Source organism: Aspergillus luchuensis, chromosome 1, assembly GCF_016861625.1.
Source record: "Aspergillus luchuensis IFO 4308 DNA, chromosome 1, nearly complete sequence".
Classification (NCBI taxonomy): Eukaryota; Fungi; Ascomycota; class Eurotiomycetes; order Eurotiales; family Aspergillaceae; genus Aspergillus; species Aspergillus luchuensis.
In genome coordinates this window covers 5,690,921-5,718,752 of record NC_054849.1, presented here as the reverse complement: position 1 = coordinate 5,718,752, position 27,832 = coordinate 5,690,921, and the positions used below count along the sequence as shown (strand labels likewise).

Genomic DNA, 27,832 nt, shown 5'->3' with positions numbered 1-27,832 from the left:
GTTGGAAAAAAGCATGTCATCATTGGCGAAACATTCCCTCTTCATAGGTACATTACAGGTCCAACGTCTTGTAGTCAGCGCCTGTTTCTGCACTCAACGGCTGCACGCCTCTAACGTCACCTCCTGCCGGTTGGAAGTTATAGCGGTTGCCGATCCCGGTCGTAGCAGCATCGGCGAGCATGTTATTGGTCTCCTCGCCAGGGCCCCGAAGACTAACGGCCTGCAAAGTGTCCTGGACCTCCTTGACGCGCTTCTTGAAGGCCATACGGTCGAGGAAGAGCTGCTGGCGAGCGAGCTCAAGTTCCCGGCGTTCGGCTTCGATGATCTCCTCCATCTCATTAAACTGCTGCAGCTTGATCTCGAACTTCTGGAGGGTGACGTTGACGGCCGATGAGACCAGGCGGGTCATTTCACGTTCTTCGTGAGAAGCCAGAGCACCAGCACGAGCGGCAGAAGCCGCGAGGGCCACAGTGGGAAGGGAAGCCTTGCCCTTGTCGGAGCCAGCGACCTCGACAGCTTGCTCGGTTGCTTCCTCGCGAGCAGAGTCCACTTCCATGGAATCCTCGGCCTTGACTGTGGCACTGCCTTCCTTTTCCTTGCCCTTGTCTTGGGCTCCAGAGCCCTTCTCGAGCTGCTTTCTCAATTCCTTGCGGATCTCCTCCACGGAGCGGCCGGCGGCAGCTGCGGCCACGGCAGGCTCGGCCATCTGTGCAAGGAACGCAACCACGGACAGGACAGGGTTCTCGGTCTGGCTGATAGGCTCCCGCCCATTGCCAGCACGAACCTCGGGCATATCATCCAGATACTTGTCTTCGATCTCCAGCTGCAAGAACTTCATCACGCACTCCTCCTTTGTCCTGGATCCAACGTGAGTGGCAATTTGTTCCCAGTTGTCGTCGAAGTTCTCCAATCCCTCCAGCAACAGCACAAGCTCCGAATCCGACCACGGAGCATCCCGGTCGGGGGCAATCGAGTATGGGCTGTCTTCGAGCTTGACGAAGTCGGAAGCACTGTGGCTGGACGGCATCCGGCCCTGAAGGAAACAGTTGGGGCACAGGTCGTACTTGGTGTCAGGTGCAGCTGGGTTGGCGGTTGCTGGTGTCGCCTTTGCGTAGTGGAATCTGAGGCGAGTACAATCGATGCCACAGGAGAAGCAGTTGAACTTCTTTCTCGGTTCCTTGGAAGCGCTCTCCATCGCCTTGGTCGAATCGCCCGTCGTACCGTTCGTTGAGCCTTCGCCATTGGTCTGCTTGTCTTTGTCCTCCGTAGCAGGGGTGATCTCCTTGCCCTTGTCATCATACACATTGCGACGGATCTCGAGGTTCAGGTCGGCCTTGGCAGCCGGGGTGGCCGATGCTGCACGATCCGTGGCCGGCAAAGGCTTTCCGGGCTTGACGAAGTGGTTGGGTCCGGGCTGGAATGGCTGGAGGCCTCTGGGGGTATCGGCGACCACTCGGAAATGGCCAGTGAAAGGAGGGCCGATGTTGGACGGACGTGTTTGGGGATCCACCTGAGTCAAGGCATCAGCAACTCGGGACTGAGGTTGGCACCGGGGGGAATACTTACCTGGTAGTTGATGAGACCCCATTGCTCCAGGAAGGAGTGCACGCGCATGATCGCACAGACGTCTCCGGCAAGGTTGCGGCGGCACGCAGTGACTGTGAGGTACTCGATAGGGTTCAAACGGTAGGTGTTGATCATGAAATCACGGTAATCTTTGTAAACGGCAGGGGTCTTGCTACGGTTTCTGCCGTTGAAGAACTCCGCCAAAGCCTTCTTCTCGATCGGGTGAATGAGGTGCATGTCGAACCAGGTGGAGTAGCTGGGGAGGATGATGGCGTGGGTTTGCGAAACGAGATGTGAGCGCGCGGAGGCTTCAATGGATGCCTTGGCCTGCGCCGGCTGTTCATCTGTAGCACCTTCAGCGCCGGACTGTGCGGCAACATCAGCGAGGTCCTCGCCTCCATCGGTCTCCTTCTTGGTCTCCGTCTCGGTGCCGCCCATCTCCTCATCCTCGGGTTCGCCATCGGCATTCTGGCGCTTGGGTGAAGCGGGGGCATCTAGCGGGTTATTAGTATCGGGGCCAGTCTCGGTCTTTTTCTCAGGAGATCCCTGATGCGATTGCGATCCTGGGTGTCACGATTGCGAATGTTGGCAAGTTCCAATCCCCTTAGGGGCGGAAAGAGGGAGAACGCACCGGAAGTGGTAATCACATCACCTGGGGCATCCTGTGCCACGTTAATAGCCTGAGCATCCTCAGTGGCGCCACCAGACATAACCTGGTTGTCTTCCATCTTGTTGGCACGATAGTCGACGACGGGAAGCTGAGGTCGCGGGTGGCAGAGAGCAAGGGACTTGGCTCTGCTCAGAAGAAAGGTAGGCGGGGCGCGGACGCGGCCCTCTATGTGGTAGAGACGTGAAAGGAAAGGGTATTAGGGATATGCAAGATAGAATGGGGGTGGATGACTCCACCGGACAGCGACGAGAGATTGATGGATGAGTGGCTTGGAGGCAGAGCGACTGTCGCGACACGGACCGACGCTCCAAAAACTCGCGCCAAGACCATACAATGCGCTAGCCGTATTTGGACTAGTCGCTACCTGGCTCTTCCCCATCGCGGATGGAGCTTCTTCTCTCCACATTATCGATCTATTCCCTACCAGCCCTACTCTGTTCTGACATCGCAATCTATATTCTATTGCTTTGGTTGTAAGATATCCGAGGTACGAGAATAATTACTGATTGTTTTCAAAATTTGATATACTACATACATGGTCCCCATATTCGACCCTTCTCAAGTTCCCGATAGACGTCCTATATTGAATGACACACCGAATCCAAATCCACTCAGTGCGTTTCATTTGCGATTGCTTCCTTCTGTAGACTGGCCGTCTTAGAGATAGCCGGTCTTGCCTTGATTTTTTCCAGCCAGGCGTAAAGGTTCGGGTATTCCTTCTCCAGATCAACATCATTATCCGTAGCGGACCCAAAGTAATTGTACCACTGCACGAACGAGATGTCCGCGTAACTACAACGTCCACCGACCAGGTATTCTCTGTCTTTTAGGACGTTGTCCAGTACCCATGACACCCGAAGAACCTCTTTCTTGTATCTCTCCTGAGCACTAGGAACCACTTCAGGGTGATGTCGTCGGAACCAGATAGCCTGACCGAAGTACGGGCCCTGCCCACTCATCTGGAAGTGTAGCCATTGTTTCGTTTCGAAGAACTCGGGGGTACCAGCCGGAAAACTTATCTTGTTGTCTTTGTCGTATTTTTCGGTCAGATATTCGATGATGGCGCCGGACTCCCACAGTGTGATTCCCGTGTTAGGGTCCTCGATGGCGGGGACGCGGCCGTTGGGGTTGACGAGGGTGAAAGGTTCTTTTTTGACGTCTCCAGAAGCTACATATATCGTTTTGTAGGGGATTTCGAGTTCTTCGAGTACCATGGCCACTTTCCAGGGATTGGGGCCCTGGGTGTGGCCCCAGAGGGTGATGGGTTTGAGAGACATGCTGTATGGGTGTTGGTATTTGTGGTGGATGCTGTATCGAGAGAGATCTGTGATTTCTGGTGTGAGAGGGTATTTCAAGGATGGATATCTATTAGCAGATCTATGTATCCATTTATATAAGATTCATCTACTCATTCATTTTTACAGCTGTTGTCTCCGTCATAGACGATGTTGCTTAGAAACCATTGACTTCGGCCTCTGATCGTCAGCTTATGTCGGTGTTTCGGCTCTTCGTATTCCTTGCTGACAAACCAAGTGATAGCCAACAATACAACGCAATATCGCATCCAAAAAATTTTTATTGGGCCAGGGGCTGCGAAATGTCAGAAGGATATGTTTCTGTGATGTATGCCTGTATTGTTGACTGTTGATTTGTAAGACGGACAGGCAGCTCCGTACATCAACTCCACCGGGTCAGGGACTTTCAAACGCCGGCAGATCTCATCCCCCTGGATCTGGTATTTCGGTTACTATTTTTGTTTCGCTTGCAATTGGTGGTTGTGTTCTTCAAGTAGTCATGTCTGCTTATGTCTCTGGTTGCATGGTCGACCTGGTGTTTGTATCTGACGTAGTATACATTATGGTGGGCATAGGCAGCCCTTGTAGGCTCGTGAATAAGGTTACCCATGAAGAGATTCAAGCTATCGGGAATACAATTAATATCAATCCTTCCATAAGTCCTCCGATCCTCAGAGTACCTGTTTCTTTCCTATACCAGGCGGAATAAGCTGACGGGCCCGCCTTGGCATATGGGTTACAAATGTATCTTATCGCGTGATAGTGGTGACATATGAGGTACTTCTGATAGCTATATGCTTTTCAAGGTATTGCTTGCGAGGTACTAGCTTTCTGTACGAACATGGCTGTGGGTGACATTAAGATAGTAGATATCAACTTGCCGAGACTAGTACCCTGAGCGGCTGAATATATATAGCCCTAGTAGATACTGGTATTCCAACATGGGATCGACATGAAAGTGAAGACAACAAACAGGTCATCCGTAGTGAGATCAAATCAGAAATTGCCTCAGTCTTTGAGCCATATAGAGGCGAATATGATCTGCGAACCCAACATATACAACCAAATGCGCCATGTAGACTTGGTACATACACAATCCCAGCTTAGAGTAGACTATCAGCGAAGATAAGGCCCCGCTTGTAGAGCACAAGTTTTGCCACCTTGCCAAGCAAACGGGTCAATAGCTCAGTGGTACGAGCGAGAGATTGCAGATCTTTAGGTCGCGTGTTCGATCCACGCTTGGCCCTTGCTTTTTGATTTTGAATTTCATATACAGGTTGTCCTTTATATGAACCTATGGCATGTGATTTTTTTATAGCTACATCATACACAGCAGATCATTTAGCGGTAGCTCAATATGCTGACACGTACCACTATCCACCTAAAGACGCGCCCGAGAAATGTGCATAGATACCCATGGGTTGACCTCCGTAGCCCTTTCAAAGTTGTATACCATTCCCTGCACAACCTCACTCATCAATTGGGGAGATAAAAAAACGTTCAAGGAGTTATGAGAATCTGTCTCATGTAGTTTTAGTGAATTGGAAGCTAAGTCAATCTGCTGACGTGGACATGTCAAAGTAAGTAGTACCTCGTGGGTAACCCAGGGAAAGCCAAACACACATGGATCCCAGGAACCAGCAGGAACTCAAGAAATCCGAGGTTCTGAGCCATTTCATCAATCAAAGCAATATAATACAAGAAGACCATCGATCTTTCAACAAGAAAGGGGCCGGTAGCTCAGGGGTAGAGCGTGGGACTGCAGATCTTAAGGTCACGCGTTCAAATCGCGTTCGGCCCTTTCCTTTTTTGTTTTTATTTTTTTATTCTCATAGATCTTTATAAGATGAGAGAATGGATCTATTTCTTCCTTTATTTACTATGAAGGTCAATTGTGTGTACTGGCTGTATCATTTTATAAAAGACCGAGACTCATCACTATCCAGCCGCGCCGATTATACAATGCAAGTCGGATATCTTGATATGTAGCTGAATTCGTATCTAAACAAAGTCTATAGCCGCCTTGGCGAGGTATCTAGATAAACATGCAAGTAGGTATACCGAAAGACATTATATACAAAAGACCTGGATCAAGCCACCCAAAATATTCATACAGAAACGGACCTGAATACAATAACCAAGTTATGTGATACCCAGTCCAGCAGGATCGATCAGTCCGACACCGGATCGGCTGGGCTCATTGGGTGGGAATACAATGGCACCTCGCCTTCATCGGTCTCCTCCTCTTCGGACGAGGCTGCCTGTAGCTCAGGTAGATTGTCGTCAGTACTAGACGCTGCCTCACTATCCGATTGAGGCTTGATCGCCCCGCGAAGGCGACGACGTGGAGGACTATCTGCTTCCGTGGCCTTGGAAGGGACTAGCATAACGCCTGATCTCAGGTCTCTTCGTGGCTGATACCCTTCTGAATGACCCCCAAGCTCTTCAATCAGGCGAGATGCATGTTCGGATATAGGACTTTCGCCCTGTGAGGAGGAACCTTCTCTATCTGGAAACCCTTCCATTTCAAATTTGGATGGTGTCGGCTCATCCACCCGCATTTCATCGTAGTCACCTTCATCATTCGCATGGTCGCTGTCATTTTCCATGACTCGAGTGTCAGAAAGGCCGACACGCGGCTGATCAGGAGTCGGTATCAACCGATCTGTAAGCTTTGTATCTGTCTGGTCGAAACGTCGCCTCTTCCGCCGGTTTTCTGAAAGCTCGTCGTATAGGTCCACAAGATCATGCCCGTATTCCTCCCATTCGCTGCGATAAAACGTCCTGTCGCGCCAATCGACCAGGTCCTCCTTTGTCTTGCGCTGGCCAACCGGCCTCCGTGGGACAGCATCTTGCGCATCATATTTTTGAATTTGGGTTTCGAGGGACTGTGGAGGTGGCTCACCAATGAGCTTCCATAGGCCCACTTCCTCAAGACGGCTCATCTGACCATCAACCTGTTCAGCATGGTCGTCCTCTGGATCTGTTGACTGTTCTTCAACTGGAGACAACGTAGGCGAAGAGAGCACGGATGATGCCGCGGAGGAGTATTCAGACTCGTCATCGCTGTAATCTGGGTCCTCAACATCCGTGTTCTCTGGAGCACGGCTTCCTGACCTTCCCCTCGAGGCACTTCTCTCACGCGACTCTGATTCCAAAGGTATCTTACCAGACAAGATATCCTCTACCTCATCATGCTCCATGTGTATTGATTTCCACCCCTTTCGATGACGAGAATCTTCAACCTTCAAACTGCATCGCCGCGCCAGGCCGACCCAGTAGTCGGAACGGTCCCGTTGCATGTTGAGCACGTCCAGCGCAGTCTTAACATCGCGAGACCTCACGACGTTCGCCTTTTGATTGCCAGTTTGTCGCATATTTCGCAGCCTTGACATTGCGAAGAAAAGAGATGACTGGACAAGACGGCGTGTCAGACTGATCGTCAATGCGTAGAAGTCCGCGAACGAATCGGCAGTCATGGACGGTGTCTCATCCGCGAAGGCTACATTGGTCCAGTTGTCTTCCAGTCGTGCACCGCCAAAATTCATAAAGAATCGTTCTGACAGCCGGATCCACTTTCTCATATTGAAGAGCTCAGCCGTAAGATGCGCACTGGAGCTAGCACTTGGATCGGCGCCCTGGGACTTGACTTTCTGCGAAAGCTCTTCTGCTGTCTCCCGATTGATGATCCACAGGTCTTGATGCTTCTGCTTTCCAGCGACATCTTCTGCCAACTGCTCCTCCATTGAAACCAATTCAGCGTATTGGTCGAGCTCATCACAGCAGTCCTTGCTTATTTCAGCTGCTGCGGGTACTTCACCTAGAATAATTGTCCTAGTATGACGATCTTTTAGGTGCTGTCTTTCCAGGCCCGTATGGAGCAGGTTCAAATGCTCCTGAACTTCAAGCTCAGATTTTGAGCCTAGCTGACGAGAAATTTCTTGAACCCCATCCTTGCTCTTCCTATCCAAAACATTATATAGTACCTCCTTTTCCTTCGGGGTCCAGGTCACGATTCCATTCTGCGATGTAATGTGGTTCTCACCACCGTTGATTGTAGGGACGGGCGCATGATCTCCGATGATTCCCGCAAGCACGCTAGAGTATGCTTCCGCAGACTCCTTCGATAGCGATAATTGTAGATCCTCTAGCGCCTGGGCCCGCGTGCCTCTTGCGGACCTGCGTTCCGTCTTCGACGTTTGCACGGGTGGATTTGTTGTCGACGAAGTGGGACCAGTTGACGGAGGAACCGGTAACGGGGCGCTTGTTTGTGAACGCTTGATCTCGAGCTTGTATTCCGATGTGTCGTCGTCGTCTTCGTCTGGTTCATATGGAGTTGGGCTGCTCATGATCGAAGATAAAAAGGGCCAAGAGGCAACCGCACCACAGGCATAAGATTAGGGAAGATGGCGAAATCATTCCCTTCTCTCTCGCGCGCCCGTATAATCAGGAGGGCATTGCGGCACCGGCGACAGATACAAGGCCGGGGCGTCTGCAGTTGACTGATCAACTTTCGCAGTTGGGATGGGAAAGTTTTCTGATAAGATGCGGTGTTTGCACTGTTTGTTTCTCCGCCGCGTGCCGCTCGGATTCACTCCGCGACGGAGCAACTCAACAGTCAAACACCATAGGCTCTGATTATATGTGAAGTGCATTCGCAATATTGGAATCATCCTTGTTAAGTCTTTGAGAAAAAGGTCCGGAGAGGATTGCAGATACTCTCATGCTGACAACACCTTCAGCTCACTCTAGCTTTACTGTTAGCTCTGATTCTCTGCGTCGATAATGACAACGACAGTGCCAGCGGGACAGTCTGTATCTGCGAATACTATGAAACTTATCCCACTTCAGTTCCGGAATCAAACAAGGACCCAGAATTCAAAAAAATTGTACCTGCTAGGTGCTGGGTGGCTTGCAGGCCCGGATAAAACGAAAAGGAGCCGATAAGGCTGACTCCAATAGCTCGCTCTCCAGGATTGGTCGGACGAACAGCGGCACAAAAAGGTGTTCATGACAAATTCCATTCTGGCTCACCAAAGGAAGAGTTCAGGACTTCACATAAGGATTACACTTACAAAGTACGATGCTACATAAACTTCATCCAAGATATAAAGTCGAAGAGGCCTACCCTTCAGCCACTACGCCTAGCTCATCTTAAGCAATAAGGCAAATATCTCACAAGATGTATACCATCCTCGAAATCAGGATTGACCTGGCAAGGGAGGGAAGTGACTTACTTACATGGTCTTCCGCTATATCAAGTCTGTACTGATTCAATCAAAATGTTCGACCGCGTTTCACGGCTACCGCCACAAATTCACATCTGCAATATGTCGCGCAGGTATTTCCAGCCTCGTGTGCAATAAGTGGTTTTATATTAGCAGTCTGGCTATCAGCATCTGGCCACATAACACACGGGATTTTGCCAAATAACGTCAAATCGGAACAGATAGGTTACATCCGGTGGTTGATTCCGAGTCTAGACAGCAGACCTAATTACCAAGTGGAGGATCGTAGAAAGCGGTTGGCAGCAAACAGAAATGACGGGCCCGATGAGAAGGCGAGAGCTGGCTGAACTTCGGAGATACGACGTGATGGTGGAACCCATGGAAGGGTAATAAATGCAGAACGAGTAGGAGCGCAAGCCAGCGCCTTTGCATTGAGCAAACTGCCATGACCCTCTCAATTAGGTGATTAGGCAGTGTTTCGCGCCCATTGACCCCTATCCCTGCACCCGCGCGGATTCGTGGGAAACATCTTCAGCCCTGGCTCTGTTCGACCTACGCCTTGTTTTATACTCAATGACCTTTTCTATTTTCGCTCTTCTCATGATATTTCATGGTAAAGATACCGACGAGGCGGCTGTCTGATTCTCCGAGTTGGTTTCCCCGCCCGCTCGAACAACACTAAAACCTAGTATGCTGCCAACTAGCTTTCCCACTATATAAGGGAGCTCCACAGCGAAGGGAAGTGTGCCTGTCAATAAGAGACCCACTAACCGGGCCGCCCAGCCGTCAAATCAAGCCTCGGCCAGTTATTACTCTGTAGACAATCTGAACCACCGGTGCAATCGCCCTTTTGGGCCTGCCAGCATGTCTTACAACGTAGACGGCAATTGATCGACATGCTCGTATAGGGATTCGCACATGAACTCGTTCGCTTCATACAACCTACTCCACAGGAAAACTTTACACAGGCCGTCCACGGCTACTCCAATTCCAATCGTGCCATACGGGCTGACTTGCCCTATGTAGCCAACTAGCCATGTACTTTGTTGCGGCTCGGGACCACTCCGGCTGTGTCAAAATATGAGCAAGGGGAATCCGCTACGATAATGCACTAAGGGCAGGAGTATTCCCTAGCCCGCTTGCTGCAGCGTTTCGATTTATATTATGATAGTGTAGCCATCTTGAGGGACGCAGTCGGAGGAAATATTTCCAAGCGTTTCCAATAGACGAACTCAACATGAAGGTCTCCAGTGCGGCAGTCCCTGTCCTTAGCATTCTGCCCGAGGCCAGCCTCGGACTTGGTTCTACGCAACTTTGTGTATGTGATTTGTGTTCAGTACTTAGTGTGTGTACTAATTGCCTTCTTACCTAGTGCGCCGCTCTGCAAGCGACCTCCCTGCGTAACCAAGTCCTTTATCCTACCAGCACGGCATACAACGAGTCCGTGTCATCTTACTTTGCGGTCAATGTTCAGCTCGATCCTACGTGTATTGTCCAGCCACACTCTACGGAGGATGTCTCGCTCATTGTCTCGACTCTGACCCAGACCGGCGAAACACAATGCCCATTCGCTGTGCGCAGTGGTGGCCATACCACCTGGCCTGGTGCAGCAGATATCGGGCAGGGTGTTACCATTGATCTGTCCATGATGAACAGCACCACATACCACAAGGATAAAGGCGTTGCATCTATCCAGCCGGGGGCGCGCTGGCAGGCGGTCTACAAGGCTCTTGATCCCTATGGTGTCACTGTGCCTGGAGGACGCGGTGGACCAGTTGGCGTGGGTGGGTTCCTGATCGGAGGTGGAAACACCTTCTACACCGCACGTGTAGGCTTTGCTTGTGACAACGTCGAGAACTTTGAAGTCGTTCTTGCCAGCGGATCGATCATCAATGCCAACCGGACTAGCCATCCTGATCTGTACAAGGCGTTGAAGGGTGGATCGATCAACTTTGGAGTTGTCACAAAGTATGACCTCAAGACGTTGCCTCATGATATGCTTTGGGGTGGACTGGTCGTCTACGATAATTCGACCACCGACCGACAGCTCTCGGCCGCAGTAAACTTTACCAACAACATCCACAATGACCCCTACGCATCCTGGATCGGGATGTGGGAGTACAGCTCAACGACGGGGCAGAACATTATTGCCGATGCCCTGGAATACACCAAACCTGTTGCCTTTGCACCCGCATTCCATGAGTTTACGAGTATTCCAAACACCACTGACACGATGCGGTTTGCTACTATTTACAACCTGACGCAGGAGCTGGTTCAGGCGGCGGGATACCGGTAAGCCAGTCCCTAATAGATAGCCAATTTCGGTCGTCTTTCTCCCTTGAAGAGGCATCTTCCTGAGGAGATCGTCGCTGGTGGTGTTGAAGCCGGTTCTTGTTACTTGGGTCGCTAACAGCTCACGACACAGGGATATCTTCACAACCGGTACCTACAAGAACGACATCAATGTCCTTCGCAAGGCAATCGACCTTCACAACAACAACATTGAAAAGGCCAAGGGCCATGTCAAGAGTGACTACTGGGCCATGGATGTAATCATCCAGCCCTGGCCTAAGCTTTTTGCTCAGCACAGCGTGGAGAAGGGTGGCAATGTTTTGGGCTTGGAGCGATTTGATGAGAACCTGATCCGTATGTGACCCGACCTTGTTCCTAGCGCAGCACTAATCCGTTTGCAGAAATACTATTCGACTACGCTTGGGATGATGCACAGGACGAAGATCTTTTCATCGGTCTTGGCCAGTCGATCCTGGAGGAGGTTGACGAGTACGCCAAGTCGATTGGGGCGCACAATGAGTACATCTACCTCAATTACGCCGACAAGTCGCAGAACCCTCTCAAGGGTTATGGCGAGGAGAATGTCGAATTCATCTCCCGCGTGGCCAGAAAGTATGATCCAGATGGAGTGTTCCAGGTACAGGTTCCCGGTGGCTTCAAGATCAGCCAGGTTTAAGCAGCATCTCCAAGAAGTTTACGACTAGTTGAAGCGCTTTGTACAGTAGAGCACCAAAAAGAATGGGATAGATTAGACAATGAGACAACGAATGCTCCACCCTCATCTCGCCTTGCTAGGCTGCGCCATTTTTTAACGCGGACTTAGTGCATCTCTGGAAATGCGGCGCAGTCAACCCGCATCGCTGTGGAGCCGATGATGAAGCCAGCACGAGCCGTTTCAACGCGATTCGAACTAGTCTAGTAGCACGGTCTGATCGTTCGCTTGCCTCTACTCCGTACTTAGGGCGCTCCACCACCGATCCTTTCCACTCCTACACCCGCCGACCCTCGGGCCTTTGGACGGCCAGGCTTTGGCCTGGACGACAGCCGGACGCGATGGCATATTATTCCGCTCCACACAGATGACACTATCCAAGCACCGGAAAAGTCCTCAAGCTTGGCGGAGTTGTTATTGTTAATCATCGTAGTTTCGGCATGTGGTCCAATTTACCACTGTTAATGAAGGATGCGCACATCCTTGTCGTCTTGGGAGAGCGTGCATAAGCTTTCGATAGCACATTCCTTGTTGGAAAGCGCACACAATACGCTTTTCCGTGAAGAGAAAAAGCAAGAAAAACAAAAATGACCGAAATACAAATTCTTTCTCTTTATTCTGTCTGTGCCGTCGACTAGGCCTTCCGTGCCTCAGGGGCGCCTCATAGAGTATAAGCTCCCTTCTGGAACCCTTCTATAATTTATGCCGGTGTGAGGTTCCAATGAGAGGCTGTTGGCCTTCAATGCCACTTGAAGATGGCCATTACTACAATGGCGGACCCTCCCCCCGGGGAGACGTACGATTTTGACTACTCGCATCGCCATCTGTATACGGCAAATATGGCGGTGATTTCGGCGGGCTTAATCATCAGCACTAGCTGCCTAGCCTTGCGAGTGTATACCAAAGCACATTTGCTGCATAAGTTCGGATGGGATGATGGTATGTTAGCGTCTCAATGACGAAGAGTCTATCTGACTTTTACAGTGTCTATTATCCTTGCTTGGGTAGGCTGCCACAGCGATTGGAATTGAAGCTATTCCACTAATCTTGCTCCAGGTGTTCTCTCTGGGCACCCAGGCATGCTCCATCTGTAAGTGCCTATTGCCATTGGTTATCACTCTACTAACATGTCAGATGGATACAAACATGGGGGCATGGGAATTCATTTCTGGAACGTGACGCCTGTGGTGTATGACGTATATGTCAAGGTATGTTCTTCGAAAAATATCCAACCCAAGTTAATATATCTAGGTCGTTCTCTCCGCAGCCATCATCTATGTTCCCGCTCTGGCGCTTGCAAAAATCAGCCTGATTATCCTTTACTATCGCATCCTTTGTCAGAAACGGTACCAACAATGGATTTTGTACGGCATCGCGTTTGTAGTCAGTAGCTACAGCTTTGCGCTCGTCTTGGCCTTCATTTTCGGCTGCCACCCAATCCAGAAAGGTTGGGATATATCAGTCACAGGGACATGTGTTAATCCATACGCGCTCTATGTTGCAACAGCCGTTCTGAACATCATCTCTGATATTGCGTTGATTTTGGTACCCATCCCAACGGTGGTGGGGCTGAACATGCCGGGGATACAGAAGCTAGGCCTCTTGCTGATGTTCATGATTGGCTGCGCGTGAGTATTCCCTCACCATTTCGCGTCATTTGCTGACTATGTAGAACTCTCGTCACCGGCATCATCCGTCTAATCACTTTGATCCCCTTTCTTAATTCCTCTGACCCAACTTACAATATTGGTCGACCAGACCTGTGGATGTAAGTTCCTTACTCCGATCACAACAACACACTCTAACTGCGTTGCAGCAACATCGAAGCCAACTTCGCCATCATCTGCAGCTGCCTCCCCTTCCTCCGCCACTTCCTGCGCCGCTACGCCCCTCGCTTGATCGGTGAAAACAGCAGTCTTGCGCGTCGTTATCACAGCTACACTTATGACTATACTGGTGGAAGCCGAGCCCGGCGAAAGGAGGGCCTTACGCAGCTACAGGATGATATTGAGCTTGCCGAGAACGGAGGAAGTATGCATAGTGGAGTTAGGATATTCAAAGATGTACAGGTGGAGATTACCACGGAGACGATGCCGGATGTGAATCAGAATAGAGAGGGGGATGAATATAGATGAGTATCAATCGCTTTGCATTATATAGAATAAAACATGATATTGTTCATTTATGAGTAGATATAGCCCGATATATGGCTTGATTCTTTGTGATTTGTCGTTCAGACACATGGCTTGGCCCAGTCACCAATGCGCCCTGTTCTGATGTCGATGGTAGCGCAATTTGAAGTCCGTTTAAGGGAGCATGGTATTGCTTTCGTCTCTCTCTTCATATATGCCCTTACTGGCATTTAAACAGGCCTTCTGAAGCTCTCGTTTATTGTACATCATGCGTCTTCTCGCTAAGTCGGTATCCGTGTTATGATCGTGTCATTTATTCAATCCATGACACGTAGAGATAATAATGTAAGCCAATATCAATTCGGTCTTGTAATGTCTAGTTGTTTATATGGGATCTGACGCAGACTAGCTAGGTTAAGTGACCTCGACCCCCCCTCTCAGCTATATAAATGATCTTCCACTCAGGTTCAATACTAGTTCTATCAAACCAGACTTTACGAAGTGAACCACTTTCAATTATGAACTTACTGCTTAACTGCTTCGCGTGACGACTGGATGCAATGCATTTTTCAATATTTCGACTCATTCTGCATCAACCCAAGAGTGTCTTCTGAAGACTCTAATAATGTCTCGCTTGCTTCAGCGCAAGAAGCTTCTGACTCTTTGACACGCGGTTAAGTACAACTTCTATTCTCTCTTATCCTCAGTTTGCTCATCTTGTGATAAAACCACAGACCTTGCTTCTGCACACTCTAGTGCACCACACGCGAAGACAGACCCCTCTGCATCGACTTCCGTTCAAGTCGCACAGTTACCAGAATCTTCGGATAAGTGAGATAGGATGCAATTGCACGACACAGGTCCTAGTCTCATGGACAACGTGTCTTTGGAGCTGGTTTATGAGTCATAAGCCTGAGAGGCCATATTTATCAAGAGGCACTACGGTGGGGGGGCCATCTTATAAGCGTTGAAGGGAGTTCAATGATGCGGTGAGCAGATTCACCCTGATAATAGTCAATAGCTAGCAGCTCCTCGAGAAATATTTATGGAGAAACTGTGGGTTTTAGACTCGCGGAAATCAAGTACTTGCCTTGTCTTTCGGAGCTAATCTATGTTCCTGTGGTAGAACAACGGCATCATTATCATCATCATCATCATCAGCTTGCCGGGGCCATTGCAAGCCGAGAGTCATCATCGAGGCAGGGATGTGGATAGAGTGGAGAAGAATGAATCGGGGCCATACCGTATGCATACCGGCACAACATCGAGTAAGAGGGTAAAGAGTACGTATTTTTCAAACCCGCATATACGTAGGTAACAGGCTAGGCTAAGCTGATCCTGTCCATACTTACTTGTCAATATGCAACAACATAAGAGCCTGAGTGCATGGTATGTACATTGATCGCTCCAAGGTATTTCTATCAGTAGTAGTAATATAAATACTCATCTATTCCCTCTGCTTTCAATAAAGCCAATCCATAATTCTGTAACCCTACACTCCTAGATACTTACTACCACCCCCTCCCAAGTTCCCTCAAACCTCCATATACCAAACCCCATCATGATCCATGCTCCCCAAAAATACCACCACCACCACCACTCCAGCCATGAACATTCACCACCATTACCACCAACAACCACCAACATCCTCGGAACCTGGTATATCACACGCTCCTCCAGTCCCTTCTGGAGCGACAAACGCAACCCCACAATCACACTAACCGCCGACACCACCACCACCACCACTCCACCAGGCAGTCTACCTTTAAGCGCGCTCTCCCAACCTACTACAACCTCACCCACCCCTATCCTCACAAACAAGACATCCTACCAAACGCTATCCTCTTCCTCAGTAAAGACCACAACCGGAACGGACCGAGCTATATCAGGCGGAAAAGAGCATGGTCCGATTCAGATGGAGTGGCGGGGGAGCGGATGGCTGCGGATGGTGAGTGCGCAGTGGGAGATTCTGGGATGGGGCGGAGCAGACGATGACGACGAGTGGCTGCTTGTCTTTGCTAATAAGTCGATGTTCATGCCGGCGGGGATAAGTTTGTATTCTAGGACGAAAACGGGCGTTGATGAGATGGTATGGGCTGGGATTGAGGTGGAGTTGGGAGGGCTTGTGGAGAGGTATCCTGCGGAGGGGGAGTTGAGGGAGCTGGTGATGGGGATGGAGGTTGTGAGGTTTGATTGAGGTGTTGGTAGTAAATTAAGGAAGTTTTTTGCTGCTTTGGTGGAGGTTACGCTTTGTTGCTAGTTCAAGTACTTTGATGGGGGACTAGAGTGATGGGTATTGTATATTGCGTTTATCTATGGCTGAAAGTACGGAGAAGATGAGCATGTTCAAAATCGTTATTCGTATATAATGCAATGGTTATAGAAATGAAAGTCAATTTCGCGCTCGCAACATCAACTTTGTACTGGATCGAGGCACAATAGCCGTGGTCCAAACAAAGGTTCGTGATGCATTCTCATCCGCCAGCTTGACATCGTACTCCATAATCACATGGCTGAGAACTTGTTTCAATGTCCTCGAGACAAACCACCGACCGGGACTGTCATCATGGCCTATCAGCTACAGATAAATGTTATGGATAACTCGTTTTGATGCTTACCATGCCTTTTTCGCCGAACCCCAGAAGGGATAGTTCCAATGCACGTCTGTATACTTTGGGAAAGCTCTCACCGAACCATCCGCTTCATCTACCGCCAGAAACCGATATGGATCGAATTTCTTTGGATCCGGATAATGCTCCGGGTCTTGCATAATCGCCTCTTGAGGCACGGCAACAAGGTTTCCGGTTGGGACATGCGTGCCGTCTGCGAAAGTGTAGGGTGATAGAGCCACCCGTTGAATTGACACTGTAATTGAACGGGTTTTAGTTACCGGGCTTGAAGTAAACTGCGCGTGATATATGTGGGAATCTCACAGGCATCTAATGGACTGAGTCGGGCAGACTCCCGTAGGAAGCTGTCCATCAAAGGCAACCGATCAAAGTGATCTTCATAGCTGGTCGCGCTTCGCGCATGCTTGATTTCCTCGCGGAGCGGCTCGATGAACTCCGGATGGAGACACAAGTCATACATGGCGTATACCAGAGCCTGTTGGATAATTAGCCTTGGGGAGGTATAGTATGGGCTGGTATGCTAACTGCGGCCATTTGATGCACGGAGGCAAAGAGAATAGCGATTATTTGTTGGGCCAGTCGAGATACTGTTCGTTGTTCTGGAGTCTTGGATGAATCTATTACCCACTGGATGCCGTCGCACTATCATTACAGGTAAGTTAGTCTCGGAACCATAAAAGAGGGGCTTCTTGACTCACCGGTTTTGAGGAATCCTGGGATGTGCCGTTGCTCTTAACAAGTCGATCTTCTACCTCGGCAGTAACAGAGCGACCGATGAAATGCATAGCTCCACTCCAACGCATCATGGCTGGTGCCACCAATCTTGGAAAATCAGTATATCACGTGGGATATGCAACAGAGCAGTACTCACGGAACAAGGAATGATGGGAGGTGGCGACATAGTTCCATGGTCACCACGACGTCTTGAAGGTACCGATTGACAGCGTCTTCGAAAGCTGGATCGCTAGCTAAAGCATCGTTAGGTTATAGCTTACTAGAAAGTGGTGTATGGCATATTTCTCACCCAGCTTCTCACCCAAGAGAACGTAATTGTTGATTCGTGTAACAAGGTGCTTAGCTAGGGTAAATCCACTTGCTTGACTCCAACCTGTTGACAGAATCAGATATGGCCATTTTACATCATCAAGACTAAAGTGTACGTACCATCCGAGTCTCTATCTGTCAGCTCTTGCTTAAACAGATCTTGAACCAAGGGTTGTAGGCCTTGCTGCATCTGAGGTAAATTGATGCGAAGCAGGACCTTGATGACACGCTTAGCAATATCGTTATGCGGATCTATATCGTTGTGCTGGAAGCCAAACAAGGTGTATTTGTGCTGAATCCTCTATAGCACTGTAAGACACAGTAATACTTAGGTACGTCAAAAATTGTCCATACCTGTTCCATGGCCGTGTGGAATGAAAGCACGCTCTCCGCGCTCTCCCCCAGCTCCCGAACCTTTTGCTCGGAGGAGACTAATACCTGATACTCGTTGAGAGCGGGAATCGCGAAGGACTTATCACGTCCCAACTGCTTGCGATTAGTTGGATATCTCAGCGCAGATTAGTAGAAATGGAGTTGCGTACCCTCTGATAGAGACTGAAGACCGTACCTGCCCCATCGACCACAAACTCGAGACTGGTGAACCACTTTCCGAATAATAAAATAGACGTACCCCCGATGTGAGTGTTGAGCTGTTATTGGTTTATAGACATTAGCGTGGATGATTTTGGATCGCGTACTAAAGCTGTATAAAGCGAGGGAGATATTCATGCATACCGGGCGCTTGCTATACATCTTGAGCAGCTTGATCAGCTGCCAAATGATCCATAGGGTTGCCACAAGGTAAGACGTGCGCCTGGTATCCAGCATCTGGCATAGTGCCAGGCTGCTGCTATAAAGCATATCCGCAAGCATAGTCAGAACTGATGCTAATCCTCGCGTGCCGTGGAAGTCAAGCTCAACTTGGACACTTCCGTGTGTACTTGCAGAGATGCTTATATATTTTACGACCTGCTACTCTTCCCCAGCTATTCTCCCTGACCACTATTGGCCCCTAAGCAACCCACGAGTAATGTGCTTGTTACCACTGATAGTATCACGATTGCCAAATCTCACCCCAGCGATATCTTACGAGTCAAGGTAAGCACACGACGAGGACACATCTGACGGCAACAGTGGGTGCCTTGTAGGCTTCATCTGACCAAAATTTCCCGTCATTGCATCATTGCTTCCATCAGCAGCACACAGCCCTCCGAAAAGCCTGGCGAGAGACCATGTAGGGAAGCCAATGGATTATCACTAAGGCTTAGAGAAGCCCTTCTTACCAATGGTAATCAGGTGTAGAAACTTGGAAGAGGAGTGGGGGCGAAAACGAAAGTATGATTTACATAATTCAAGGTGTGCAGTGTGTTTCAGATACCCATATCAGCCTATTCATCCATTTGCACTGGGATTAGTCTCAACTCTCATTCAAGACGATGAATCTATTAACTACCATATGAGGTGAGACGGGTAGGGTAATTGATCGACAGGCGGGGTCTGGAGTAAGCACTAAGTGTAATGGACGAGGCGTCGGTTATGCAAAAACGGTGTCCAGGTCATTGACACTTGTAACGCAAGCCTTACCGGATACTTTGTTTTCTTTTCAAAATCTTGCAATGAAAGAAGGCTGTGACTACCCACGATCACCAAGTAGACTGGACCGGGATGTGCCAGCTGCAAGGGTTTCCCCCTTGCTCAGTCATTTGCCCAACTTTAGGCCAATAAGTGTCCAATAATCCCTGCTTCTTTGTTTGGTTGGGCCATAGGTACATTGCCAGCTTCTATTCCCCCTTTTCACAAGACCTGATCTTTTCCCTTGACCTACAATACATTCATTACCTCCCTGCTTTGTCCGCTATTTGCTATTACTTTGCGACAGCTGCAACCCCCAAGACCAGCATTAGAGTATGAAAATGCCCTTGAATCCTTTCTTAACAATTGCTCTTCAAACGGCCGTGGTGGTGACCACTCTGGGATTCACCTCGGCCCTGTCAAGCCTGAGGCCTGGCGCATTGGTGATTGTTGCGCTATGCACTGGCCATTGCATCTCCACCTCCTTGGGATACTTTGTACGGACACCATGGGCCAGCCTCGCAGGCGGTTATTCGGTCATGTTACTGCTTCACTATATCGACATAGGGTTGTTGACACGGTGGGAATTTGTTGACCCCTCCCCGACAAAGTCACCCAAGACGCTAAACTCGACCTGGGTGGCCCGTGTACGGTTTGGTATCTGGGCGGCCTTCAATGCGCGATGCATTGGAACGTCTGAGCAAGTGCACCACATTCCTGAAGCGGTCACCTGCGACCGAGCCGCATTCCTCCGTCGATCTGCGGGAATTATCCTCCTCAGTTATCTGGGCCTCGATGTGCTAGGCTCGATGGGCGATCCTGAGGTGGGATCTCGCTTCCTCATTGCTTCTCGTGTGCCGCTGTTTCGGAGGATTTCCGAAATCACTACGGAAGAGATCGTCATCCGAGTCTTTTCGGGCATTGCGGCTGGCATAGGCTTATTGGCCAGCCAGGGTGGTTTCTATTATCTCTTTGCATTCACCAGCGTTCTTGCGAGGTGGAGTAAGCCGCAGGACTGGCCTCCATTCTACGGAGCCTTGTCGGATGCGTATAGCCTGCGAAGACTTTGGAGGTAAAACCCCCCTTCACCTCTGATTTATTTTTTGGTATTGAACTAATGCCGGCATAGTCGCGTGTGGCACCAATCAAATTCCCACAAATTCCGTGCGATCTCTCGATTTTTTGCACGCGATGTCTTTCGCTTCCAGCCAGGGACGCTCGCCGACCGATATGCCAAGGTCGTGATGGTGTTTGCAACCTCCGCTTTCATGCACTTACTCATTGACCTGTCATCGGGGCTATCGCCCTCTAGCTCTGGGGCGGTGCAATTCTTCTGCACGCAGGCCTTCGGATTAATGCTGGAAGATCTGGCCGTCAACGCCTACTCTGTTATACTTCGCGGTGGCGGGCCGTCCCGCAACTGGACGGCGTCCCGTGGTGAACGGATATTTGGATTTCTCTGGGTCGGAAGCTTTTTGGTCTGGTCTTTTCCTGCATATCTTTATCCGATGTTGTATCGATCCAACGCTGGTCTCAATGACTCGGTGGTCCCTGTGAGCGTTGTCGGACTTTTACAAGGCAAATAGTGCGACCTGGTGCAGCCAAGCGGTCGGCAATGCGCTATAATTAGTCAGGTTGCCTATGTTGTACAGAGCAGGCGGTATGATGCATATACGAGATGCGGGTTGTGGTTTCAGCCCCCGAAGTGGGTGGTGAGGTAGTAATTGGTATTTTCAAGGTGTTTTTGGTACTGGTAAATCTGTATGTATTTTCGATACTGTATTTACCGCTTATCGCAGGGGGATCAGAAAGGTTAGTAGTTAAAATCCCGACCAAGTCCGAGACACTCCCGCGTGCCTGCAACGTCTTCCTTCCGTGGCCCCATTGCTCCTTGCATGCATGATTCGTGTCCAAGATGCTTTTCGAGTCGCACAGTAAGTGGGCTGTCAGCCTAACACAGGCTGAGACCGATGTTGCTATGTATGTTTAAGTTGGGCGTCTTGATCGCCTCTTGTTCCTCATGACTCCTTGTCCTCTTCCCTTGCATACTATCGCGATTAACCGGTCGACTTCCCAAAGATGGCTGTTGACACAGAAAAGCCATCAACAGCTCAGATATCGATGGAGGAAACCAACTCCATTCAATCTGAAGGTTCGGCAAACCAGGCTACAACACCAACGGAGACATGGCGGCTAGCCATCGTTATCGTGTCCTTGTGTTGTGGAACTTTTCTGGTTGCTCTCGACACTACAATCATCAGTGTCGCTGTGCCCAGTATCTCCACTACATTCCAAGCCTTTGATGATGTGGGTTGGTATGGCTCAGCCTATCTTCTGACGGTCACAGCGTTTCAACCCGCCTTTGGCAATGTGTTCCAGCTCTTCGATGCAAAGGCAACCTATCTTAGTGTCGCCGTTCTGTTTGAAGGTGAGTCTACTGACTGTTTACACTTCGTGTCTACCATGTTGACCTGAGAAGCGGGATCCGTACTATGCGCTGCTAGTCCGAGCTCCACGGCTTTTATTGTCGGTCGAGCGATCACCGGGGTTGGTGCTGCTGGTCTATATCAAGGCGCTCTCAGCATCGTTGGGCTGAGCGTTCCGTTAGAGAAACGGCCGATGTATCTGGGAATAGTGTTGAGCGTGTTCGGTATCGCTGCATGTTTGGGACCACCACTGGGAGGTATTCTTACACAACATGTGACCTGGCGCTGGTGTTTTTGGATGTAGGGCTTTTCATCCTAACGTGTTGATCTTGGCTGACCGTATCTTCAATCGCTCAGCAACCTACCCATCGGTGGCGTGGCAATCATCCTGGTATTATTCTTCCTCAAGCTTCAGGACCGTCGAGCAAAACCAGCAGACTCAATTCTCGCGCGCCTCCGATCCTTCGATTACATTGGAATCACTTTGACTATCGCCTGGGTGTCCTGCTTAATACTCGCCATGCAATTTGGCAGCAGTTCTAGCAAATGGCGCTCGTCCAAGGTGATCGGTCTGTTTGTTGGTGCAGGCCTGCTTTTGATCGCCTTTTTTCTCTCCCAGTGGTATCAAGGGGAGCGTAGCACCGTTCCCCTTCGAGTTGCGCGCCAGCGCTCTGTGCTGATGGGTGCTCTGTATTCGTTTTTCTTAGAGATCAGTATCTACGTTGTAAGCCTCCAGCCTGAGATACAATCTAGTATTCGACTAATTATGTGTACAGACACTCTACTATATCCCATTTTACTTCCAATCCGCCCAACTTGTTTCCCCAACAGTTAGCGGTATCCGGGGAATCCCTCTGGGCGTTTCTCAAATCGCTGGCGTTGTCCTTACAGGCGCCATTGTGTCAATCACGGGGCATTACGTGAGTCACCAGATATCCTGACTTCCGATTCATGAGCGCTGCTGATCCAAGGTCCACTGCCAGGTTCCATTCATGGTCCTGGGCCAAGTCATCTCTATCATAGGCACTGCCTGCCTAACCAAGCTCGAAGTCGGCACATCGACTGCATTATGGGCGACATTCCTCGTCATCGCCGGAGTCGGACATGGTTTGGGACTACAGATGCCTTTCACAGCGGTCCAGGTCGTTCTAAAGTCAGACAGCACACCCATCCCTCTAGATATCGCTAACTCTTATATTCTACAGTGACGACGATATACCAATTGGTAATGGTAAGTGCCAAAACCATCTCTTCCGGTGCCAGTAATCGCTCGCGCTGACCAACTCGACTTTCAAGCAATCACTGTTTTCTTCTCCCAACTCGGCGCGTAAGTTCTATTCACCGTGCAGATGATTCATTTAATGAGTGCTCACAATTGTACCGAACATCAGCGCCATAGCCGTCGCCATCGGAGAAAGCATTTTCGAAACGAGCGTCGAGCACCAAGTCCGCACATCTCATCTTCCCATTGCTGCAGAGACCGTCATCGCTGCTGGTCCGACCGGCCTACGGTCGCTCACCACTGATGCGACCATCCTCCGCGCGCTGCAAGATGCTTATGCTTATGGAATTCGGGCGGTAATGGACTTTGGGCTTGCGGCCGCATGTCTGGCGGTCCCATTCGCTCTGGCCATGGAATGGCGCAACGTTAAGAAAGAGGCGGCGAGCAAAAAATTGGCGGAAGTGACCGCGAATGGGGATGAGAATGAGCCAGCGGCAACTGAAAAGCAAAATAATGACTTGGAGGGAAAGTAGCTCGAGAAGGCTCACTAGACTGGCCTCTCATTGGATATGAAGTGTAACATAATGTGACCTTATCTACTAGAACTACTTTAAGTCGAGTATATAGGAGAAAAAGGTTTAAGATGATCCGATAAACTAAAATCCTCACACTTCCAATTGCACTCTACTCAATTCGACTACTCGGATTCATAGCGCTCTGTAAACTGCTGATCGATGCACTCTAGCATGACAATCAAGGGATGTCTCATAGTGAAGGCCAATCAAAGACAGAACAGTGTCAGATAAGCAAGAATGACCAAACGTGCGTCGGCACTCCTCGTTATGGCTCATCTAATGCCGATCTTTCATGCGTGTCAGAAAGTAGTCAAGTGCTCCGCTGCTTGCAAGTGCGCTCGAGGTCAAACCACCGTTTTGTAAGGCAGAGTAAGCAAGTCCCGACACTTTAGTTTCCATTGCCAGTTTCTTCATGGTATGGCTTGTAGTCAACATAAAATAGGGACTCGGTTGTTAGTGCTTACAAATGCTCCGATCTCGATAGCTAACAGCCTAACACTACTTTAGTGAGACAGCCTCGTGGGGATGCGAGACATCAGGCTGGCTAGCTGTACTTCAAATACAGATAGTGTATGACGGCTGATGAGCTGATTAGATGCTTGTAATTTTCGAAACGAACACTGTCCCGCTATGCGTCTACTCCGACAATGCTTACTCGTCGCCCCGCCTCCCTTGCTATGTGTAAGCTCAAGAATCTTACGCTGCCAATGATTGTCTCTCAGCTATTCATAGCCTGCAGTGCAATGTACCCTTGAAGGTTGGGGCGCTTACATCCGCAAAAGTATTACACAGGGCGTGCGGATGCTTACAATCCGGGCGACTGTTGCAGTATCGGAATGGATGGGGCGGTGCAGCGAAGTCTTTGCAGCTGCATACATCGCTCGTTAGTTGCATAAGGATGGAATGCTGTGGGCCAAGGCTGACCAGCGCTGCGTCTCCGGACGTATAGTATATTCAGCTATCTGCCCCTCCATTCCCGTCGCAGTCCACTGCGAAGAAGCTGCGTTGGATCTCGTATCCCCGGCGGCGTATACTTTGACGTGCCATGGCGAATAACTATATCGATGAGGCTACTTTTGTGGTATGTCTGAGGGACTCCTCCCGCCTTAGCCTGAAGCTTCTACCTTAAGCTTGGCTGGCTGACTACTATTCTCCCCGACAAGGCCGTGCTTTGGGTCTGTCAGACCATTACGTTCTTCTTCGTCCTTATTCGGCTGCTCCTCCAATATCTTGTCGACCGGAAATGGCACACACACGATGTCCTGATCTTAACGGCTTGGGTGCTATCTCTTGCCAATTGCATCGTGTGGTCGGTATGCTATAAGCAGATGTTCTATATAACAACCCTTACCACAGGCTCAATCGATTACTCCAACTTGCCAGAAAACATTGCCGCCATCCAGGTGCGATACCTGCGTGGGCAGCTGGCCGGATACCTTCTCTCGTATACTAGTCTGTGGTCGGTCAAGCTGTCCTTCATTTTCTTCTTCCGACATCTGGGAAATCGTTTTCGTGCACAACGCATCCTCTGGTGGGTGGTTTTGGCATTTGTTATCGCCTGTTATGGGGGTACACTGGGTGTCCTGGACTATGCATGTGAGATGGCTTCCTTTGAGGATAGCATTGGTCAGTTCCATTTTTTTCCTCCTACTAGTGCTAAAATTAACCGCTCTGACAGAGGCTTGTGCGAGTGCGTATTCGATCTGGTATGAACGGGTGAGCCTAAAGGTCTCGACGAGTATGGATATTGTATCTGATGCAGCTAGTACGTCCTTCCAACACCCTCGCATTTACTTCAGTCTAATCATCTCTTCGTTTTATAGTTATCATTCTCTCTGGTCACGTCATGTGGAGAGTTAAAATCGACATTCGGAGAAAGCTCGCCTTGATCGGTGTCAGTTTTCTAACGGCGTTTATCATCATCATAGCGCTGGTGCGACTTGAGCTGAGTGTCTCAGGAACGGGGATCCTAAGCCCTGCCTGGCTGGTTTTCTGGAACGCGATCGAGATCTGTGTTGGTAAGTCTTCTCCAAAATACAGTTGACTTGAAACATGGGGAACGATATCTGACTATGCGAACAGCGATCATGATGGCTTGCTTGGCGTCATTTTGGACCTTTTACACCAAATTAAAAAGACAATCACCGGGTCCTCGGTGGCGCGCCGGGGGACTCCCTCCGCGCGATTATGCCTCTCTCGAAAGACCAATCCTGCTGAACGGGCAATTCAGCGATAGAGACAAGCATAATCATTCTGCACTCTCGATGCAGAGCCATAACTCGCAGAATACGGGACCGGGTGCCCCGAGGGGGAAGACCGAGGAGCCGTAGGGGAGGAGGAAGAGATGATCTGATGGTCTTGTTCGGTGAATGTCCCAATAAATATAGTAAGCGATCATTCAGACTTTATCCCAAACCTCTCCCGCTTACCACCAATTTTTACTAGCCTTAGAAGGTCAAATGGACCAAGCATGCGAACTGTAGCCATCTTATGTACAATCTTGGGTATGCATTCTATACTATGTCGAAATTTACTCCGGCTGTATCAAATCTGGTTTGCGGTACGATACAATAGAGCAATTGCCTTGCCAAGTAGACCAAAACGATGTGTCGCTGGCCGCCCGGAAAAGCCAGGTCGATGGATATGTGGAAATCATATTGAAGACAATTTCTATGTTTGAGGTATTGGGGCGACAAAAAAGTGAGATAGTCTTAAACTCTCCATGTCAATGGTGATAGTCGCACAGAGCGGATATCTCATCTTGTAAATGGGATAACAAGCGTCTGCCTATGAATCGATTATAGTACTACCGAACGCACCGAGGAAGACAAAGCCAGGCAGAGCCTCGAAGCCCGATTCTTTAGAGGATCAATCCCTATCCGTTTTTGAATTGAACCTCAGATCAAATGATCTTAGTTCTATTTTGGATTCGAGAGGGGACTGGTAGTCCTGCAATGCGTGGCCTGTACAAAAGATCCAGGTGATCCTGGACAGATAGTAGACAGTCTATCAGGCAGCCTTGCGCACTGCTACTCACCAAAGTGAGACTTTTTGACTGTGACTGGGCCGATGTCGCTAATACCATCGCAGTGTTCCGGATTGTGGTATATTACTTCAAGGTGTTGTGTCTTACAAATGCGTGAATTGACACTATTCTATATATTACTGGAATATAAGACAGTACAGTACTGTATCTTAGCTGTATACATGGCCATAATAAAAGCATTACTTGTCTCCTTATTAATGCCAAGATAAACTTGTGCTTGCTCAACAGTTGCTACCACCCTGACCGGGTGATGGAACTTCAAGATCTTGTGCGCCAGTATGAGCGCAATGGCTACTTTGACGAGCTCATTGCGGTTCTGGAGGCTGGCCTGGGTCTGGAACGGGCGCATATGGGCATGTTCACCGAATTGGGCATTGCCCTCTCTAAGTACCACCCCATCATCTTAGGGATGTTAATGCGAGACCAGAAGAGCTTGAGATGTTCCATCACCCGGTCGGGGTGGTACTTAGAGAGGGCAATGCCCAATTCGGTGAACATGCCCAAGATGATTCGGGCCTGCGAGGATGCAAGTCTCTGGCCGGAGCTGGTCTTCTTATACTGCTACTATGATAAGTAAGACAACACTGTATTAGTAATAATAGAGTGTGCTGCTGATGGCTAGAAGTACTATTTATTCAAGGATATCATTATTAAGATAGCTAACCTGGAGATCTACTACTTCTTTGTCCTGTTAGCTGCGGACCTTAAATTCTTATTCTGGAGAGATCTCACAATTTTCAGCTGCTACTTAATGTGCTTACTATGCCTGCTGTCGCCTATCTTCCATAATTCTGTGCGTGATTCTGTCTTTATCGTGGTAGAACCCAATGATATTGTCCGCCGCGGATCGTCGTGTGTTAAACCGAAGTACTTGTAAGCATTGATCACGTCGCCATCAGTGGCAACTGCCATATTTATAATTCTAGAAGGACAGGACACATCACTTGCATCCAATCCAGACATGCCACAGTGATATGACAACAGTTGCTTCTTTCTGATATATCTTGAGGCATATTCGTTTTGCGGAAACCCATACCATGTCTCAAGTACTATCAGATTGCTGGAGTATGGCTCATGCTTGATTGAGCGGGTGCATGAAGGGAATTTCAATGCCCAAATATAGTGCACTTAGCAACAGAGTATAAGTATGTGCCTCAGGGTTATGTCCTCAACCTTCCCAGGCCAGTAATCCAGAAGACCTTGTCCTCGTTCGTGGCTCTTCAGGCATAAGCCACTTGAAATGGCTTGGTCAATGGCGTCAACGGCTTGTCCGAAGGCGGCAGTTTGCGAAATATTTTAACGAGTAAATATTAAAGTCTTAATTATGCAAATGGCTATAGTGGAGAACTTAATATAGAAGATAAAGAGATTAAAACCAGAAGAATGCTAAAGTGTTAGAGGGCTGCTTTATATGGAAAGAAG

The 27,832-nt window shown here is 49.3% G+C and overlaps 10 protein-coding genes and 2 non-coding genes across 12 annotated transcripts; 8 read left to right on the top strand and 4 right to left on the bottom strand.

The window, feature by feature from the left end:
* Positions 1-52: 52 nt before the first annotated feature.
* On the bottom strand, positions 53-2,294 carry rscE (putative RSC complex subunit (RSC8); the record flags this gene model as incomplete). The annotated part of the gene is made up of 3 exons (XM_041684463.1): positions 53-1,510; positions 1,567-2,129; positions 2,198-2,294. 3 exons carry the CDS (start codon positions 2,292-2,294, stop codon positions 53-55), a joined length of 2,118 nt encoding a protein of 705 aa, XP_041538645.1.
* Positions 2,295-2,847: 553 nt separating this feature from the next.
* Positions 2,848-3,513, bottom strand: URE2 (glutathione S-transferase family protein; the record flags this gene model as incomplete). Its single annotated transcript, XM_041684462.1, has 1 exon — positions 2,848-3,513. The coding sequence occupies one exon, from the start codon at positions 3,511-3,513 to the stop codon at positions 2,848-2,850; it is 666 nt and encodes a 221-aa protein (XP_041538644.1).
* A 1,192-nt stretch (positions 3,514-4,705) lies between these two features.
* On the top strand, positions 4,706-4,778 carry AKAW2_t10044A. Its single transcript has one exon. It is a non-coding gene; the product is annotated as a tRNA-Cys (tRNA).
* Positions 4,779-5,260: 482 nt separating this feature from the next.
* Positions 5,261-5,332, top strand: AKAW2_t10043A. Its single transcript has one exon. It is a non-coding gene; the product is annotated as a tRNA-Cys (tRNA).
* Positions 5,333-5,702: 370 nt separating this feature from the next.
* Positions 5,703-7,880, bottom strand: AKAW2_11923S (uncharacterized protein; the record flags this gene model as incomplete). Its single annotated transcript, XM_041684461.1, has 1 exon — positions 5,703-7,880. One exon carries the CDS (start codon positions 7,878-7,880, stop codon positions 5,703-5,705), a length of 2,178 nt encoding a protein of 725 aa, XP_041538643.1.
* A 2,116-nt stretch (positions 7,881-9,996) lies between these two features.
* AKAW2_11922A (FAD-binding oxidoreductase) lies at positions 9,997-11,727 on the top strand (the record flags this gene model as incomplete). Its single annotated transcript, XM_041684460.1, has 4 exons — positions 9,997-10,077; positions 10,132-11,051; positions 11,185-11,405; positions 11,453-11,727. The coding sequence occupies 4 exons, from the start codon at positions 9,997-9,999 to the stop codon at positions 11,725-11,727; spliced, it is 1,497 nt and encodes a 498-aa protein (XP_041538642.1).
* Positions 11,728-12,518: 791 nt separating this feature from the next.
* Positions 12,519-13,898, top strand: AKAW2_11921A (uncharacterized protein; the record flags this gene model as incomplete). The annotated part of the gene is made up of 7 exons (XM_041684459.1): positions 12,519-12,702; positions 12,748-12,767; positions 12,820-12,853; positions 12,898-12,971; positions 13,015-13,391; positions 13,436-13,531; positions 13,580-13,898. 7 exons carry the CDS (start codon positions 12,519-12,521, stop codon positions 13,896-13,898), a joined length of 1,104 nt encoding a protein of 367 aa, XP_041538641.1.
* A 1,558-nt stretch (positions 13,899-15,456) lies between these two features.
* On the top strand, positions 15,457-16,092 carry AKAW2_11920A (uncharacterized protein; the record flags this gene model as incomplete). The annotated part of the gene is made up of 1 exon (XM_041684458.1): positions 15,457-16,092. The coding sequence occupies one exon, from the start codon at positions 15,457-15,459 to the stop codon at positions 16,090-16,092; it is 636 nt and encodes a 211-aa protein (XP_041538640.1).
* Positions 16,093-16,287: 195 nt separating this feature from the next.
* Positions 16,288-18,442, bottom strand: AKAW2_11919S (cytochrome P450; the record flags this gene model as incomplete). Its single annotated transcript, XM_041684456.1, has 11 exons — positions 16,288-16,453; positions 16,514-16,760; positions 16,829-17,000; positions 17,051-17,167; positions 17,224-17,347; positions 17,397-17,493; positions 17,550-17,633; positions 17,690-17,870; positions 17,924-18,055; positions 18,112-18,219; positions 18,305-18,442. The coding sequence occupies 11 exons, from the start codon at positions 18,440-18,442 to the stop codon at positions 16,288-16,290; spliced, it is 1,566 nt and encodes a 521-aa protein (XP_041538639.1).
* Positions 18,443-19,476: 1,034 nt separating this feature from the next.
* Positions 19,477-20,727, top strand: AKAW2_11918A (wax synthase family protein; the record flags this gene model as incomplete). The annotated part of the gene is made up of 2 exons (XM_041684455.1): positions 19,477-20,213; positions 20,271-20,727. The coding sequence occupies 2 exons, from the start codon at positions 19,477-19,479 to the stop codon at positions 20,725-20,727; spliced, it is 1,194 nt and encodes a 397-aa protein (XP_041538638.1).
* Positions 20,728-24,409: 3,682 nt separating this feature from the next.
* On the top strand, positions 24,410-25,694 carry AKAW2_11917A (uncharacterized protein; the record flags this gene model as incomplete). Its single annotated transcript, XM_041684454.1, has 5 exons — positions 24,410-24,445; positions 24,528-24,990; positions 25,043-25,129; positions 25,188-25,382; positions 25,447-25,694. The coding sequence occupies 5 exons, from the start codon at positions 24,410-24,412 to the stop codon at positions 25,692-25,694; spliced, it is 1,029 nt and encodes a 342-aa protein (XP_041538637.1).
* Positions 25,695-26,660: 966 nt separating this feature from the next.
* On the top strand, positions 26,661-26,987 carry AKAW2_11916A (uncharacterized protein; the record flags this gene model as incomplete). Its single annotated transcript, XM_041684453.1, has 1 exon — positions 26,661-26,987. The coding sequence occupies one exon, from the start codon at positions 26,661-26,663 to the stop codon at positions 26,985-26,987; it is 327 nt and encodes a 108-aa protein (XP_041538636.1).
* Between the last annotated feature and the right edge of the window lie 845 nt (positions 26,988-27,832).